Source organism: Eleginops maclovinus, chromosome 16 (assembly GCF_036324505.1).
Source record: "Eleginops maclovinus isolate JMC-PN-2008 ecotype Puerto Natales chromosome 16, JC_Emac_rtc_rv5, whole genome shotgun sequence".
NCBI classification, from domain to species: Eukaryota; Metazoa; Chordata; class Actinopteri; order Perciformes; family Eleginopidae; genus Eleginops; species Eleginops maclovinus.
This window is the reverse complement of record NC_086364.1, coordinates 3,621,464-3,640,884: the sequence shown is the minus strand read 5'-3', so window position 1 is coordinate 3,640,884 and position 19,421 is coordinate 3,621,464. Positions and strand designations below refer to the sequence as shown.

The 19,421-nt window shown below is 39.7% G+C and overlaps 2 protein-coding genes across 7 annotated transcripts; both read right to left on the bottom strand.

The window, feature by feature from the left end:
- Nucleotides 1-1,051: 1,051 nt before the first annotated feature.
- Nucleotides 1,052-11,647, bottom strand: prr15la (proline rich 15 like a). 6 transcript variants are annotated; one of them, XM_063904790.1, is made up of 3 exons: nucleotides 11,065-11,647; nucleotides 10,093-10,186; nucleotides 1,052-2,601 (listed from the first exon to the last, which is right to left on the bottom strand). In XM_063904790.1, exons 2-3 carry the CDS (start codon nucleotides 10,144-10,146, stop codon nucleotides 2,224-2,226), a joined length of 432 nt encoding a protein of 143 aa, XP_063760860.1. In that variant the 5' UTR covers nucleotides 10,147-10,186; nucleotides 11,065-11,647; the 3' UTR covers nucleotides 1,052-2,223. The 6 variants fall into 6 exon arrangements, with proteins under 6 accessions (XP_063760860.1, XP_063760861.1, XP_063760863.1 ...); XM_063904791.1 differs by having other exon boundaries at nucleotides 11,107-11,647; XM_063904793.1 differs by lacking the exon at nucleotides 10,093-10,186 and adding an exon at nucleotides 2,737-2,823 and having other exon boundaries at nucleotides 11,107-11,646.
- A 3,401-nt stretch (nucleotides 11,648-15,048) lies between these two features.
- On the bottom strand, nucleotides 15,049-17,513 carry LOC134878570 (uncharacterized). Its single transcript, XM_063904676.1, has 6 exons — nucleotides 16,536-17,513; nucleotides 16,328-16,392; nucleotides 15,847-16,051; nucleotides 15,504-15,600; nucleotides 15,239-15,332; nucleotides 15,049-15,159 (listed from the first exon to the last, which is right to left on the bottom strand). Exons 1-6 carry the CDS (start codon nucleotides 16,659-16,661, stop codon nucleotides 15,096-15,098), a joined length of 651 nt encoding a protein of 216 aa, XP_063760746.1. The 5' UTR covers nucleotides 16,662-17,513; the 3' UTR covers nucleotides 15,049-15,095.
- Between the last annotated feature and the right edge of the window lie 1,908 nt (nucleotides 17,514-19,421).

Here is a 19,421-nt window from a genome sequence, read left to right as displayed (position 1 = left end):
GTCCCTTATTATACTCTTATTCAACAATATATTCCAGGTCTCAGGAATATAAAGAACTTGTCTCTGGCTGAAACACCAAAAATCATTGTAGCATCCCATAAACCCCTCTGTTTCAGCCCTGTTCCAGAAAGTGCTGATTCAGTGCCTGTAGCTTTAAATGCTAACGAGCTTTTGCTGGCCACGCCCCTCTGAGAAGTGATTGGTTTAAAAAACACAATGATGCTTTAGGAGGATATTCAGGTGATAAGGCGGGCGGGAGTTACCTTGATTGGTGATTGGCTAATGGCTACACAACCAAGAAAAACATTGTGACATCACAAAGTGGCCAAATCCGATCAGCTCATTTTCAGACAGGTTTTTATAGAGATGGACAGAAGGAGAGGGGATCTTTTTCCTGAAACTTTCCGATTTTCTTAACAAAGAGGGGACACATTTATGTATAAAAGACATGAAACTGGGCTTTGCATAATAGCTGACTTTTAAAACAAAACCTTTCCCGGTGCTTCAAACAGAAAGACCTTTGGCCAAGGTGTGGTTACAACAGGTGAGTTTTCTGTCCGTAGATTCTCTGCTGTCCTAATAACGATGGGGAGCTTGTTTGTTGAGGGGTTCACCGACTGTGGAGTTAGTTTGAGGTTGGATATTCAGCAGACATTTGCTCCACATCCAGCCACACACCTGTCACACTGAATATGTAGCAGCTAGTGGATGCTCAGTAATGGCTATTCACCTGAGAATCATCTCCAGAGTTTCTGCTTTCTGCCCAAGTAAGCTACTTTTGATGGACGCGGTAAAAGGCTATTGGACTGGTAGATGAACATGTCGGCTTGTACTAAAGCATGTGTATGTGAGAGAATACCTCTTATTGTACATATTTCAGATTTTTACCCAACAGTTAGGTAGAGCGATCTTGATGAGGTTGTTAGATGGTGTGAGGTATAAAGTGCCCACAGCGCCTTTATACAGACAGTGTAACATCGCCCAACATTTCACACAGCTGTTATACTTGTCATGGTTATAAGTCTTAAATAGCATTAAAGACAACAAATCATTTACTGAAAATTAGACATTTATTTCCGACCAAAAAATATTTCTGTGCCTATACTGAATGTTGGAGCATTGATCAACAGCTAAAATGAGTCCTGGAATTTGTAAGTGATCTTTAGAGACAGACAGCAGGCTAACTACTGATTGGATGTGAGGTTCAATCATAGAGATTGAGAGAAACCCTTAATGGAGGAGTGTTTAAAGCACAGACATCTGTTGAATGTGAAGCGATGATGCCCTCTCCTGGCCTTCACTGGCAAAAACATGTGCAGAATTTGCCTGGATAAAAGAAAATAACAGCTAAAATAACAGATGGTTTAAAAATACAGAGGAAACAACAATCACTCAAGTATCAAAAGTGTCTAAGTAGGTTTTAGAAGATTTAAAGCCTGTTACAAAGTAAAACTATAGAGACAGACATGGCTACGTAAACCTGCTAATTCTATATATAAATCCAGGAAGTGGACTACAACTTTAAACTAGTGCTCAAATTACCCAGTGTCTTTTTGGAGACGCTCATAAAGTGCTTGTTCAATGATGATTCAACAACTCAAACAGCATGACTCCATAAATCAACATTATGACAAGTGATAGTACAAGACTTTAAGTACTCAGATTGTTTAATTGAGGATATTTAATTTGATAAATGAGTCAAGTGAGTTTACCTTGTCATTTTGATATCTTCAGGTTAATATTTATTTATGTATTGTTTAAAGGTAGATAAACTTGGTTTTCCTGTAAATTTCAGTTAGCCCTTCCAAAGGGTATTTCTGAAGTTGGAGGCACATTTCTGTAAAGATTCTTGAATGAAGCCTTTAAGGTCCAGTCATTGTGGCTTTCCTGCAGTCTAGTAGATCCTGTGCATTGTCCTGGATCAATGCCTGCAATCCCCAATTTGGGCGTCAGCTGACAGCAGGCCTCATAATGCAGTTCTTGGGAGACTGGTTTGGTATTGAAGTGAATAGGAAAATATCAAACTTCTTTAATCCAAAAAAGCCTGAACATTCTCCCTCAAACAGTCTGGATTCAACTTACTTTTAATAAGATATTACTGGTCATTCTGTCCTCCAAATAAGATATTAATGCCCAGAGCTTCCCCCATTTCAGGCTGCATCAAGTTCCAACAACGAGGGAGGCTATACCCAAACGCCAGTAAACTTTAATGTGTGTGTCCTTTCACTTCCCGGCCCTCTGGTTTTCATCCCTGGCGGGGTCTCCTCCTGGAAACATCTCTGGGTTCTCTGCCAGAGTGGCTCGAACTTTCTTCTTCTCCTTGAACCTCCCGGAGTGAGACACCTTGACGTGGCGCCCCTTGCTGGCCGTGGTTTTATCCATGATCCTCTCCAGCCGGGCGTCCAACTGAGAGTCGTGCAGTGTGTCCTCGGGCAAGACCGCTGTGACTGAGCCAGATCCGTGCTGAGCAGTGGGGGAGTGAGATGAAAACTCTGCAGGGATCTCATACAGGACCTTTGGGTGGGATTTCTTTCTTCTTAGGAAAGTCAGCTTCCACCAGCCGGGAGAAGGCTCTGCCATGATGGAGGGACGGAAGGAGGGCTGAGGAGAGGGAACAGGGGATGAGAAGACATATTAAGAAAGACATTACCATAAATAATCTGTGACAAAAAAACTGCATCCATAGGTGCACATGTATCTGTCTTTATATGAGTGTGTGTGTGTGACTATCCTCACATGGCACTGTCAATATTTCAGTGTAATTCAAGAGGCTTCATATGCAGTGGATGCACACATACTCAGGTTACCATGTGTGTGTGTGTGCTAGAGAGAAAGAGTAACATTTGAAGTCAGGCTTATTGTAAAAAACATTTAATCATTCATCAATATTCAAAGTGATCACAATGACACTTACTTTAACAGCAAAAACACAAGACCTAAAGAGGGAGTAGAGACTCCCTATAGAAGTTGCATACTATACTGGGCCTTCAACAGTTTAGGGCCTTCTAAAGTGCCAGGAATATCCAGTTTTTATTTGAATTTGGTTAATGTACTGTTAATAATAATGTCTATGTATGGTTAATGTTCATGTGTTGTTAGGGTTTATATGTAAGGAGTAGTGGTCAAACTATATGTGTTACTCGAATTACAAATCTAGAGCGGTTTGAAAGGCTCAATACATTTAAATGTATCAACTCAAAGGAACTGTGTGATGCGTCTCTTTTCAGCGTAGGGTTAAACGACAGATCTGCAAAGCCCCAACCTCACCTGACAGGAGTCATTTGTACAGCAGATCAGAGGAGGAAATCTCTATCTGGAGTTGACTACTTATCTAGCTCATATTGTGGTTTATAGCATGCAAAGGCATGTGCATAGTGGGGTCCTCATACTTTTTAATATCAAACCATTCCATATCGTACCATACCGTATGGTATCATACCATATAGTACCCAGTGTTGCGTGTAACGCGTTACAAAAGTAACAGAGTTACAATAATGTATTACTTTTGGCTGTAATGCAGTAATATAACGCATTACTAATGGCATTTAGGAAATATTATACCCGTAACGCAAATAAGTGGGGTTTTTATTTCAAAGAATTCACCAACATTGCAAGACATACCCTACCCTACCCTACCCTACCCTACCCTACCCTACCCTACACTACCCTACCCTACCATAACTTACATTACCCTGCCATACCCTACCCTTCCCTACCCTACCCTACCCTGCCATACCCTACCCTACCATAACTTACATTACCATACCATACCCTACCATAACTTACATTACCATACCATACCCTACCCTACTCTACCCTAGCCTACCCTACCCTGCCATACCCTACCCTACCCTACCCTACACTACCCTGCCATACCCCTACCCTAGCCTACCCTAGCCCACCCTACCCTACCCTGCCATACCCTACCCTACCCTACCCTACCCTACCCTACCCTACCCTACCATACCATAACTTACATTACCATACCATACCCTACCCTACACTACCCTGCCATACCCTACCCTACCCTAGCCCACCCTACCCTACCCTACCCTACACTACACTACCCTACCCTACCCTACCCTACCCTACCCTACCCTACCCTACCCTACCCTACCATACCATAACTTACATTACCATACCATACCATACCATACCATACCATACCATACCATACCATACCATACCATACCATACCATACCATAACTTACATTACCATACCATACCATACCATACCATACCCTACCCTACCCTACCCTACCATACCATAACTTACATTACCATACCATACCATACCATACCATACCATACCATACACTACCCTACCCTACCCTACCCTACCCTACCCTACCCTACCATACCATAACTTACATTACCATACCATACCATACCATACCATACTCTACCCCAGTGGTTCTTAAACTTTTTGTCTGACGACCCCACAAAAAAAACTGGAGAGGTTTGGTGACCCCACTTTCCCAAAAGTGTGTAAGTGTGACGTCACGTTTCCGTAGCAACCGATTTTTTGTTCCAATCCAAACAAATTAACAATGTATGACGATTATTTTATGGAAAAGGAACGATTTTGTGTGAATTAATTTACGAGTTTGCGTCTCCAATGATTTGAGTGATAGTCATACATTTTGAAAGAAACAGCAATGCCATCTGCAGTTTGGTTGTTTGGGGGCGGGCTGTAAATCGCGTTGCCAGGACAACGTTATGCATTGCAAACCCATGGTAACGACTGTCAATCAAGCAAAAACAAATAGGCAATGTGTAAGAAAAGGCCTGGGCGGCAACAATTTATTAACGCAAACAAGAACTGGAACAAACAAAGCAATGAAACAAATGTCCAAATCAAACGGGAGTCAAGAGTCAACAGAGAGTGTGTATGATTGGAACGATCTCACTTCCTCTTATACGGACGCCATGTCAATGAGAAGGATGGGCCTGCTTCCGCGAGCATAGCAGGTCAATTCGGGGATCGATGCTGCTCACAGCAACACGAAGATTCTCCTCCATGCTGTTGAGACGACATCTGTATTTGTTCTTTATGTAGGCCAGGGACGAAAATGTCTTTTCGCACAGATAGGTTGATCCAAACGGCGTGAGGATGTCCATGGCAGCCTTGGACAACCCGGGGTATTCCTGCACAACTGACAGCCAGAATTCATCTAGAGTTTTTGAGGCAAACGACGCCTGCAATGTGCGGTCGCTGGACAGCTCAATCAGCGCATCCTCGAGCTCAGATGGCAGGTTGTTTGAGGAGCAGTTGGTGAATGGTTGTCGTACCCAGTCAAAAGGCTCTACATTCTCCGTGAGGAAATACTTATTGAATTTGTCGAGGAGACTACGAAGATGACAGGTTATTGACTCTTTCAATGAATTGGCATTCATGTCACTCTCCAAAAAGTCGTGCAGCTCCGAGAACATTTCAAAGTCCCCACTCTCTGCACGGGCTGCCCAACGCTGCAATTTTTTTGTGAAAGCATTCACTTTGTCTGAGAGGGTCAGGATGTTTGTGCTGGGGCCTTGTAGTGACAGGTTGAGACTATTTAATTTGTCAAATATGCACGCCAGGTATGCAAGACGTGATAACCATCTCGAGTCAGTGAGATGGTCTGCAAGAGGGGAATGCACGTCTGAGAGGAAGGTGCGCACCTCGCTTCGCAACTCGAACAGGCGTGTAAGAACTTTGCCCCGTGAAAGCCACCTTACCTCTGAATGAAAAAGAAGGGATTCATGTGCAGACCCCATTTCCTGGCAGAGAAGGGCGAAGAGTCGTGAATTTAAAGGGCGCGATTTGATCGAATTCACTATTTGGATTGCTGTTTGAAGAACATTGTTAAGCTCGGGTTCAAGTGTCTTGGATGCCAGGGCCTCCCTATGGATAATGCAGTGTGTGAACTTGACATGTGGTGCAACGCTAAGGACCTTGGCTTTCAGCCCTTTGTGTTTTCCCATCATAGCCCCGGCACCGTCAGTGCATATGCTTATGCATTTATCCCAATCCAGGCCTGTCTCCTCCATCCAACCATTAAGACAGTTAAAAATGTCTCCACCAGTACATCTTCCTTCCATCGGAGAGCAGCACAGCATGTCCTCATGCAGTTTCCCGTCATGACTGTAGCGAATGAAAACCATTAAATGGGCTACATTAGTCAAGTCAGTAGACTCGTCTAACTGCAAAGAAAACCGGCTGTTTTCACTCTCTCGATGAGCTGGCATTTCATATCATTAGCGATGTCGTTAATGCGTTTGGACATGGTATCATTGGAGAGGGGAATCTGTTTAAGCACACTTGCGATCTTTTCACCATGCATTGCTGTGGTCATCGCAATTGCTGCAGGAAGGATGAGGCTTTCAGCAATTGTGTGTGGCTTTTGTGCTTTGGCTACAAGGTGGGCCACTTTGTATGACGCTGCCAAGGCTTTGGTGGGCACAGTAGCTTGGCTATGCACAACGGTCTTTTGCCCATGCAGCGCAGCTTCTTTTCGTAAAAAAAATGTCATGGTTTCTGAGCATCATCTGGATGTCGGCTTTCGAGATGTCGTCTCATTTTTGTGGGCTTTAAACTTTCATGTGCCAGAACATCGCCGCAAATAACACACTGTGGGTGGTCGAGCTCATGTTTTACCTGGCACGTGAATCCATATTTAAGAAATTCTTTCAGGTATCGGCGACGCCTCGTTGGTGGGTCTTTTTTATTCTCACCACCGGCCAAACTTGTCCCATCTGAGGATCGCGGAGGAGTAGGTGCACAACTGGAGGTAGATGGCACTTCTGAGCTCAAATCATTGTTTTTTAGCAGCCACCTGTCCATTTTTGATGAAAGTTATAACTAGGCTAGTGGCTAAAAAAGTGGCTAGTATCACAAACGTGGCTAGTAACGTGGCGAGTTAACTATGACGTATTGTAAAAAAACCGGGAAGAAATTGAGTTTGAACAGTGGGCGCAGATTGTTACATTGTTTCTATCATAGGACCAATAAACGATTCGAAACGCCATTTAAAGCTGGGCAACTTTTTTTTTTCTCTCTCTCTCTCCCTCTTAACAGCGTGTAGGAATGAGAAAAAGGCAGATTTTCATTGTATTGACATTTTATTTTCGTTGTTTCACCAGGTGTTATAACAGCTAATTTCCGACTGAAGTAACAAATAATTTTGCGACCCCACGGAAGTTTTTGCCGACCCCGTTTGGGGTCGCGACCCCTAGTTTAAGAATCACTGCTCTACCCTACCATAACATACCATACCATACTCTACCCTACCATAACATACCATACCATACCATACCATACCATACCATACCATACCATACCATACCATACCATACCATACCATACCATACCGTACCTTAACATACCCTTTGTATTTAACAAAGTAAGGCAGGGTTGTCAAGACTTTTTTCACTGAGGGGCCAAATAATGAAAAATATACAGAGAGCTGGGCCACTTATAGAGGTGAATATTGCCTCATAAGTTAAGTTATAAGTTAGCAAATCAAATGAAATGTAGGTGAATAATGCGCGATACTTGAAAACGCGTTCAGAAAAAACTGCCTACATCCCATCGTCTTTAGGGTTTCATTCATGTTGTTGGCAGCTCATTCCTTAAAACAGAAGCCTCAGATAGCTGATAATAAGAGTAAATATGAAGGTTCCATTTCAAGCTTGTTATAGAAATAGGTTATTGTTTTTTTTTTATTATCAACTAAGATTTGTTAGAAAATGTTTTACATTTTAAATTACAAAATTTATTTGAAAATTGGGCACATTAATATAGTTGAACATATATATTTGAAAAGTACAATATAAGACAAGCAAAAGTTTAACTTGTGGTCCATATTGCATTATACTGATTCAAAATGGCCTGCGGGCCGCATTTGGCCCCCGGGCCATAGTTTGGACACCCCTGAAGTAAGGGAACGATATGAGAAGTATCAGCAGAATCTCCGTAGAGATGAGTTTGCACTTCGGTTTCCTGTTCCACTATTTGCCTTTAACAGATCCTCCTCAGCTAATTGTCTCAGCTGCTAGCTATTTAGCTGCAGGGCAGCAGGTGATGCCTTCAGGCCCCAGCTGAGCAAACAGAAACTAACCCACATTGTTTTATTGTTTCTCTTCTTGAGCTGATACACGCAGCCAGCTGATCATTGTTCGGCTCCTTTGTCCCTTTGATGTAGATTCTATTGAACTCTGAAGTGATGGCGAGTATCGACTTCCTCTGCCTTTCATTCGGGGGGAGAACGGGTGGGGGGGGCAGCCATTTGGTGGTAGGTGTTGCAGAAAACAATCTAAATTGCCAACTGAAAGTAATATATATTCTTTTAAACAAGATTAAGTGTTTATTCTATGGTGTCATGAAGGCTTGTGCACCTGGACCGTAAAGAAGGCTGCTTGATATAAAGGAGTGGTGCAGGAATGAGTCCTAAAACCTCGAAAGGAACATTTTACCACTTCCCTTTTCCTTGAAGTCAAAGTTTTTTGTCAGTCGATACCTCACTATTGAATTTCCGAAGCTTATATGTGTCATAAAAACAGCGGTTTCTAACAAGTGTCTAAAAGAGACTACTAAACGTCATCATGCCAAACATTAACCACCGTTAGCTTAGCGGTGGGGGCGTGAAGTCACGTGACTGTCATGTAGAAGATCTGTAGCCTAATGTTAGTTTTTAGTTTACTTCTGATTGCATTTACGCTTTAAAAATCCCAAAGTGGTGATAAGATGAAGAGATTATCCTGCTTATCAGAACATTTAAGTAATATAGACGTGTGTTTGTTTACAGGGTTCCTTATTTTTCTGAAATAAAAAAATCCAGTGGAAAATCCCATTGCTTTTTTTTGTTGAAAATGAGTAGTCACATTACAACACATTATCTTTTCTTAATTGTGTGACTAAAGACTTCATCTTCCTCAGAGGATGAACACTGCTAATGTTAGGGATCCATGAAAATCCAGTGAAATGTTTTTACAGATATCCGGCTCCCAGAGGCTGGCTTTAGTGACTTTAAGGATCCCCTGACCTTTCATCTCTGAACGCAAACTGAATACAATGGCATACCATTTTAAAATTCACCATAACATGATGATTTTTTCTATTACATTACATGTCATTTAGCTGACACTTCTATCCAAAGCGACTTACAATGAGTGCAAAACCATAAGGATTCAAACTCCGAACAACAAGAAAAGTGCAGATATATTCCCCTCAGACAATCGTACCATAGTAAGTGCTGGTGCATTTTTATAAAGGCCTGATTAAACTCAAATAGTGCTTTTTCCCCCAGCAATAACTTAATTGCCAAGGTACAATCGAAATAGATGGGTTTTCAGTATACAACTAAATGACTTTCATGATCCTCTGACTTTTCCCTTAGCCCCTTAATGAGAACAATTTTATTATTTTAGTTCGTGGCAAAACCCCTGCAAATGTAATGTCTTTATTCTGTGCTTTATGATAATAACCAAATTGTAGTATGCTAACATGCTAAACTGGACAGGTCTAATAGTAATGCTCAATACATTACTATTAGAAAACACAGTCTGTGGTCACTGCGTGTACAGCGTTGTGGGTGTAGTCATTGTGTTACCAACCACCGTGTTTACTGTGTGTGTGTGTGTGTGTGTGTGTGTGTGTGTGTGTGTGTGTGTGTGTGTGTGTGTGTGTGTGTGTGTGTGTGTGTGTGTGTGTGTGTGTGTGTGTGTGTGTGTGTGTGTGTGTGTGTGTGTGTGCACATGAGAGTGTTCAAAGGTTGTGATGTCTAGCAGGTAGTAGACCTCTGGACCAATCATGTTGGACATGTGACATATTTCAGTTAAAATGAAATATGTCACATGTCCAGTCACAGGTTACACATACAGGGGAAGTCCAGAAGTAGTGTGGCTAGACCTGCACAAATCAAACATAAACACTTCTTATTTATGCTGAATGGTCTGCTGAGCCAACATTTGGTTCCTAATATTTATCTCTTTTTGACCTTTTTCACTCCTCCACATAGACAATTCCAACCAGACACAAAAAAAGTAAGTTTCTCTCAGTTTCTCATGTTACAGTGTGACATTATTAGCACGATATCTTTTGTGAATGTTACCTTGCAGAGAGCGGATGAAAGTGGAAACGTCAGATCATTTCTCTGTACTGGCATTTTGTTTCCAGGGTCGTGTTTCCTCCATTAAAAACTTTTACTGAAGCGGGAAATACTCAGTAATTTCATTATCTCTTTCACTTACTGGTCAACAAATTTTAATATACCATGAACTTTATTCTGCCAGGTACCAGGTGTCTCTGCTAATTTTTGCATTTTTATTAAAGCAACTGATTTAAATGCACGTGTAACAGAGGATTGAACCTGCTGATCATTTCGGTACTTCAATCATGAGGAAAATGTCTGAAAATACTGTCTGATCAATAATGCTTCATAATAAGCATCATCAATCAACTACAGGTATACTAATATAATAATATATAGTTTTACAAAATATTAGTAATATTATAATGTATGATGTTATTGATTATTGTTGCACCCTTTATAACCTTTTATATGCTATATAAAATTATTTTATATAATATGTATGTAAACATACATATTATACATAATCTGTATGTTTACATACATATTATGTATAATATACAAATTATACTTTAAAAAGTATTTTTTAAATATTTTAAATTGTATTTTAAATGGTATATATTTTTGTTGTTGATTAGCAAATCATGTCTATTTACATTTATAATATATTTACATTTATAAATGTACTTATTATAAAATCTACTAATTTATAATGAGTGCGATACACTCTTAAAAAAACATACATTATAACATTACTAATAAATAGTCAATAATACATATTATCATTTCAATAATTATTAAATATAAAACAATATTAACTAAAGTTGAACTACATTAATTATACATGGAATCATTTCACTGGGACATATATATTTATAGATTTTTTTATATATACATAAACATTTATGCCTACATATATAGATATACATTATGTGTGTACAACTTTGTTAAGGTAATGTATATAGTAGCTTACAATGGAAACAGTGTACTTACCAAATGTACTTAGTTGCTTTCCACCTTTGGTGTGACACTCACCTGTTTGAAACGTTCTCCTCCCAGCTGTGTGACTCCAGGAGACTCAGGACCGACTTTCAGCCTCTTCACTCCAAAAAGTTATTCAACTCATGGATTTTAGCCTTCTAGCAAGACAACACTCTGGGAAACTGCGTTCTACTTCACTGTGCTTCTGACCTCTGTATATCTCTATCTCTATGCTAATGTGGCACCTGCAGAGGAATAGGACCCCTTTTTATGAGACTGTCTGCGAAGTGGCAGGAAAATAGCAACTTTAGTCTCACTTGATGCTTTAATCCATGTTTCTTCTCAGAGGAGTCCGTTTTTACACAGAACTACACTCAATGCACAAGTGGAAATCAAGTTAAATGGTCTTGTCTCCAAGGTACAGGTGTTAGATGCCTCTCCTGTGGGTAACAGTAGCAAATCACTTCAATAAATAAAAAACAGTAAGAGCTAAAGTGAGCTGATGGTAGTCCAAGCACGATCCCTCTGATCTGTCATGTATTCTAGATCTCTCTGGTTTCCTGTCCACATTCACCCCTCTGTCTGCCTTCTCCTAGGTGCTGAGTTACAGGTGCAGTGGTTAGCCCATCCCACTGACACACACACCCACCCACACACAAATACAAACTTTAGTTGCTAGGGTGAAACTCACAATAGTGGCCATAATATAATCTTTAAACGTATTCTTATCTGAGCCTCACCTATAATTAGACTTTGATCAAAATGAGTCTATATATATTATTGCATATCAACGGAAAAACTCACTAAGTTAGTAACATTGACGTCATTGCATCTTGAGCAGGGACTTCCCTTTGAGTAACAGAGCAACAGCGTGGTACAGGAATTAGTCCTAAACCAGGAAATGACTTAGCATTTTAGCAATTTCAGGCTTCCTCTTCTCAAAGTCAATGCTTTTTTTTAGTCAGGTAATACCCAATGGAGAATTTCTAGAGTGTTTACATGTTGTTAAAAATGGTGACTAAGTGACTAAATAGGACAAATAAACGTCATCAGGCCAACCATTAGCCACCTTTAGCTCAGCATTTTGGAGTTAGGCGACTGTTATGTAGTTAATTTATAGCCTAACGCTAGCATTTTACTCCTGCCGATTGCATTAACCCTATATTATATCTTATATCACAAAAGGCTGTTTGCCACAGATCTTATTTTCTATCATTTTCCAAATCCAAGGCTAAAATCCCATTGCTTTTTAATCGAGGGAGCCCTTGGATGCTAACTGCACCGCTCGTTACTGAATGTCATTAAGGTGTTGCTATAGGTGGTTCGTTAGGTCTATGTGGCTGCTACAGTAATAGTGAAGCAGCATCAGACGTGATGTAGTCTTAGTACCAGGTCAGTATTTATTCCATTGCCGTTTTATCATGAATCCGAAAGAATTGCTAACCTAACTCTTCATGTTAATAACTTCTCTACTGGGTTTTGTAGAATAATCTCACAACCAGGCCTGCACACGTTCAACAGAACAGATTAAGCATGACTCCTCACAGTTAATAATGTGGATCATTTACAGAGAGTGTGATCATAAGAACATGCTAACAACTTAATACATTAACTACAACAAAATTAACCTCCACACCCAACACGTATTATAAATCTTCTCTATGCATATCTTGGAATATCAGAAAAAGTTCCAAAGCATTAGGCAATATTTGTTTACAACACCTGCTGATTTCACACTGATCACCTGTTGCTGCTGAATAAACGGCCCTCTGTACAGTATTCATATCTGCCACAGGAAGTAGGACAGGGGTTAATAAGTAACACAGTTATAATATTTTGCATGATCACATACACACACACACACACACACACACACACACACACACACACACACACACACACACACACACACACACACACACACACACACACACACACACACACACACACACACACACACACACACACACACACACTGGGTTCACAGGGCTTGAAACTAACATTAAAATAGGTTTGAATTGCACATGATCTCATGACATGAGGAGAGAATGCGCATCATAATTAATATATTTAATACATTTATACTTTATTTTGTCCTTTAGTATTTTAACAGTTTTTAGATTTTATTTTGGTAAGTGTATTTGATGGCCCTCCTGCTTTCATTGTATGTCACTTATTGAGTTGGACAGGTGATATAAAGTTATCATTGTTGTATATCATTTTCATGTAAATGTTCTGCAAAGGCTAAAATCATTGTGTCGTCCGCCTGAAACTCCTTTGATTACTTTTGTAACATAATGACAATCAGCAGAATAAAGCAACTTTAAAGACTCGTTCTTTAAGACACAAAGACATTTAAAAAAATGTGTTTTTAAATGTGATGAATGAAAATACCAATATGGTGTCATATGAATGAAGTATTCAGATCCTGTAAAAACAATAATACAACAATGTAAAAGCATTAACAAAGTTACTTAAAGTGGCTCTAATCAATATTTCACTAAATACTAAAGTCAAGTGACGTCAAGAGGGGCTTTACAACATGCACTGTCCTTATAGCCTGGCCTCAAACAAATGACAAACTGCCTTTGAAAAAACAAACAAAACAGGATATCTTGGCTTGAGTTTTTGTTTCATTGTGTTCTTGAGAGGTTTCATGCTGAAACAATGCAGCAACCTTTTAAATCAATGGTGTTTCATCATGTAATTACACCACATTTCCACAAGAGGACAATCTCAGAATCAGAAAACATTTATTCGTCCCACACGGGAAATGTATAATCTGATGAACATGCTAAAGGGAAACAGGCCTGTTTGTGTCGGCAGTGCAGGCATCATGCAAATCAGGAACAATAGCTGCCGTGAATATAATCCATATCACCTCTTCATCCATGAACTGCTTTCCATGAGAGAGTAGGCTGCTCTTTGTTCCGTTGTCTCTAATTTCCTGTATTCAAATGAGACTGCAGGATTCACAGATATCACAAGATATATGGAGCATGCAATCCCAGCTAATATATTACCAATTATATCACTTCAATTTTAGGATCAGTGGATATGCATATACCACTGATTTGTTCTAACTTGAATGGCTTTTTATGGAATATCACCAGAGAATACCTCTGCATCAGTCACCGTGGGGTGACATAGAGATTATGAGAAAATATTTTTCGACATATGACATTATTTTGTAATGATATTTTTTACAGGCTATTCCATGACTTTTTTATACTACGCAATGCCTTATTTTCTTTTCATATTTTGCAAGAAACTACTATATTGTTCTAAATTATATATTATCTTTTTTTACATACCATTTAATTTGTCATAATTTTCAACATACTTTACTATGATTTTCTTATACTTTTGTACCTATATTTTCCCTATTTTGCAATTGATTATGTAGTTTCGTAAGCGCTGACAGTGTATGTGTTAGAGAGAGGGAGAGGTTGACCTTCCTGTGAACCAATAGGCTATGTCTCTGCAGACCTGGAGACCGCAGATTCAGACCCGCACGTATGGACCTGCACGTTCAGACCCCTTGTGGTTGTTTGACAGTGCCACCTACTGATTGACTGTAAAACTGCAACGAGGATCAAGAATCATTGTTTGTGAAGCTTATCAGATTACTTTCTACCTTTAAAAAAATCTTTGGACTAAATAAATAAATAATAAAACCCCCACCAAGATCTAATTATTTGTGAAGCTCTGATTATTTTTAAAGAATCTTTTGACGAAATAAATACATTTTAAAAAACAAATACAAAAAAAAGAAGATGTAATTGTGAAGGTTGGATTATTTTAAAAACATAATTTGGACTAAATAAATAAATAAAAACACCAAGATCTAATTGTTTGTGAAGCTTGGATTACTTAAAAAAAATATTTTGAACTAATTAACCTTCAATGAAATTAGATGCTTTTAAATGTTCTATTGCATTGGGTTATAATGACAAGACAGTCTTAAAATGTCCAACAATGAATGAATGAATGAAATGGTTTCAAATGTTTTATTTCACAGGCTTCAACAAATAGCCTTCATATTATGGCAGCGCTCCTTCCTTCCTCATCTGCCTTTCCAGCCTCCTGCAGAACTTGTCCACTTCACTGAAAACAGACAAAATGATAAATACTGGAATAGAAGAACCATCAATGTACTCAGAAATTCCTACTTCTCTCCCCTTACCTTTGATCGACAGCAGGCCCTGCCAGGAAGACCTGCTCTGCCTCCTCCCATGAAATGGCATTTACAGTAAGGCAGAGATGCCATATATGATGGCCTAAACAGAATTTTATGCAATTAAATTGATACAAATATCTGCCATTCATGCTTTTAAAATTCTGTAGCACACATAAGAATATACTCACCTCTGGAAAGAGAACCTCACAAATAAACTGAACCTCATCAGTGTATTTCACTGTTGCTTGTGTTCTGTCTAGCAGTGACTTACGATGGGTGAAGAGAGTTTTCTGTTCCTCTTCACTGTCCAGGTAGACTGGGACCTGTTTCATCACTGCCCACTTGGATGGCTTGCCACCAAGTATACTCTAAGGCAAGGATTGGGAAATTATTTATTTAGTGTGCTGTGTGGCGAGAACTGCCTGAAATACTGACTATAAATAGCAGTTGAATTAAATACATAAATGCATATCCTAAAGCTTAAAAAAGGAGCTAGTTAGTTCAGTGGTGAGTGATACAATTTCTGAGAATAATCCTAACACAAAGGGGCAGTGTGCCTTTTCAAAAAAAATGTAGCACTAGTAATGAGAAAATGTAAACAATTCGAAAATTACCATCAAATGCTGCTCAGCTCCTTGTGAGTGCACAATGAAGTCCACCAGTGCCTTTTCAGCCTCAGTGCGGCCACTGACTGCTTGAATGTGGGGTGGAACTTGAGTAGTGAGGCCACTCTGCCTAGGCACTCTGAACACGGGTGGCAGGTCTCCCTTAATCAGGCTTATGGCCTCAGTTGTCCAGAATGCAAACCGCTGCCCATGACTTAAAAACAAGCAAAACATTAATCCAAATTATGACATTTTGAAAAGTTAAATAATTTGTGCACAACTGACATGTATAAATATTCCTGTTTAAGGCAGCCATACATAGTGTTACATGTCAATTGATATTTTACTGATCTTGTTATTCATTTTGATCCTCCTAAGCCACAACTAAAGAGGCAACTACCGGTCTGTGAGTTTAGCCAGATGTTAAACTAGCTTAGCAAGTCACTTGTTGATCACTGAGTGTTGTTAACATGTCTTAGAATTGTCATACCCTTCTATTTTGAAACGCTCCATTAGAAGAAGGCACCACCACTCCCTGATCAAAGGCATGTCCATCTGAAAACATGTGCCAGTGGTGAGAAGAATTTTTAACTCAATTATTATTTTCTCAAGAAGAATAGTATGTTGTCACATACAGCAACTGTACCATACCAATATACCATATTTCTTCCTTGTTCAATATATTTGATTAAACTTACCTCATGAAAAGCAAATCCCTGCCTTGTCACAATCGGAAAAGACTGCGGCTTGTTTGGAATAAATGCCATTTTGCTATGTATTTGTGTGTGCACGATCTTGTTGATTTTGTAAATGCACAGTGCCATGAATTCTTTTTAGTGTCGTATGAGACGATCACTCTTTCCAGCCGGCTGTAGTATGATATATTTGGCTCATAAACAGAGATACAAATTTTGGTCTCAGGCGTTCCAATTTTGGTTTGTATGGAAAGGGGTTTGTGCTGATTTGTTGCAAGTAGTTGCTGATCAAGGCATACTTTCATTTTGTCCTTCCCAAACCACTTGCTTTGGACCATCTCCTCGAGTATATCTTCCTGTAATGTTGGACTGGCAACATATGATGAACAGTAATTTATAGACCTCAGGTGAATACACTGGTAAGCTTTCAGCCCACTCCTCCATGCTAGCTCCATGTTCACCTGGCATTCTGAAGATTCACAAAAAACCTGCTGATTTTCCCCCCATAGCTTCTTCTGTACATGCAGCGGGTTACTAGTCCCAAGAAATGATTTTTGGACAGTATAGATCCCATTTTCAGGATCTACACACTCAATGTCAAGGTGGGATGTGGCGGTTATGTCTTTTTGTTTGGCCATGTGCTTCCTTTCAATGTGTCTTTTTAAGTTCCTTTCATTCATTATGGTCTGACATATGGGACATTTCTTTTTTAGGACAGGCTTCACACAGAGCCTACTAGGTGGTGCCTGGGTGGTGGCCTGAAGTGGCATCGGTGGTGCCTGGGTGGTGGCCTGCAGTGGTGCCTGGGTGGTGGCCTGCGGTGGCTTCGGTGTTGCCTGGGTGGTGGCCTGCGGTGACACTGTCAGTGGTGCCTGGGTGGTTGACTTTTCACACAAATCCAGATGTTTTAAAAAATCTGGTTTTCTTATTAATGTTGAGCTGCAGTACAAGCAGTGGTAATGGAGCTGTGGCCGACATCCCAGTCCACATCTGTGAATTGTATATCCTTAAACAAAAGAACATATTTGAATTGAATTACTACAATCAGTCTTTGCTGATATAATTTCCTGCGACATTACTCTTTCATTTTGTATGCTGTTCTTAAAAATATAATGCACTGATCCTGCGATATATAAAAAGAGTTTGATAGATGTGACAACATGCCCTGGGCTTCTCTATCAGGTAAGAAGACAAGAAGGATGTAACACACAAACCATGTCCTACATCGAGAATGTGTTCTGACTTTACCTTGGTAACAGCTCTGTTAAAATGGGCCTGTAGATGTTTTTCGCATTTGTTCAACTTTGTTGGCTGAAACAAAGTTGAGCTGCAGAATAGGGCAATGAACCTGCTTGCAGCACGTCCTGCATTGGTCCAGTTGGGGCAGATTTTGTCCATGCTGGATAGTTATATGCACCTTTAAAAGACAGAAAGAGACTGTGTCATGAATAGAAGTTTAATAAACACACTACGCCAACACACACACACACACACACACACACACACACACACACACACACACACACACACACACACACACACACACACACACACACACACACACACACACAATTTGGATATGCTAGATAGTTATATGCACCTTTAAAAGACAGAGAGACTGTGTCATGAATCTAAGATTAATAAACACACTACGCCAAACACAGACACAGACACACACACACACACACACACACACACACACACACACACACACACACACACACACACACACACACACACACACACACACACACACACACACACACACAATTTGGTTTAATGTCACAGACAGTGCCAACGCCTACACATAGGCTATTGAGTTTTATTTTTGTTTAATTTAATGCACACGCTACAGTTTAACGGACAAGAGAACTTCTAGCAGAAAAATGCTAAGCTTTAATTAGCCTAAATATGATGTTGCATTTGACGTGCATAAGGCTAATTGTAACGTAAAATCAAACGTTCGTTACGCTGTCAAATGCATTTTCAACAAAAAAAAAAAGAAGTCATGAAACGAACGATGTGACTTTCAATACCTTTTTTCCGGGTCTGCAGACACGTCCTTCATGTTCCGACCGAGTAGGTAACATTAGCATAACACAAACCAGGGGGCGCTGTAGCAAAAAACCAAGGGGTCTGAATGTGCGGGTCCAAACTTGCGGGTCTGAATGTGCAGTCTCCGGATCTGCAGACACATGCTCCTCCTGTGAACAGCAGCCAGTAACAGGCTCTGGTCAGTCACTGCCATCTTGTGGTGAATTTGGTGAAGTGCATCTCCCCCTCCTGATCAGATCAGAATAGCTTTACTAGTCCCACAGAGGGGAAATATACAATTGTTACAGAAAAGAGCCAAAGATAGCTTAATATAATAAGAAGCATGCATTACATATGAAGAACTAGAAATCACACAATGTACAAGATACACATCCATTACCAATAACAGTTTAATCTGCTGGACTGATACAGTCTTTGAAAAACAATTTTAAGTTTATTTCTATATAACAATGAATAACTTGTATGCAAGTGTATATGAATTATCACCAACACTACATTATTGTTTTCCTGCTCGTTGATGTGAAGCATTAAGCTGTTAAAGAGACAAAAACAGAGCTTATTGCACTGACATTCATCTGGTGAACATCACAGCTTTAATCATGGATGACCGTCATGGTGCTCCATGTTTATTGGATGTAAATAGCCAGCCACGTTTGGTGACAATACTTAGTACTTATCAATAGTATTAAAGATATCTACAGAGCAGCTAAAGAATGCACAATATTAAATACATTTATTTGATAGGCATTACATATGAGTTTAATATATAGAAAAAATAAACATGTGAATAAAAGTATAAAATAAATAAATAAACATCAACAGCAACAGTTTACA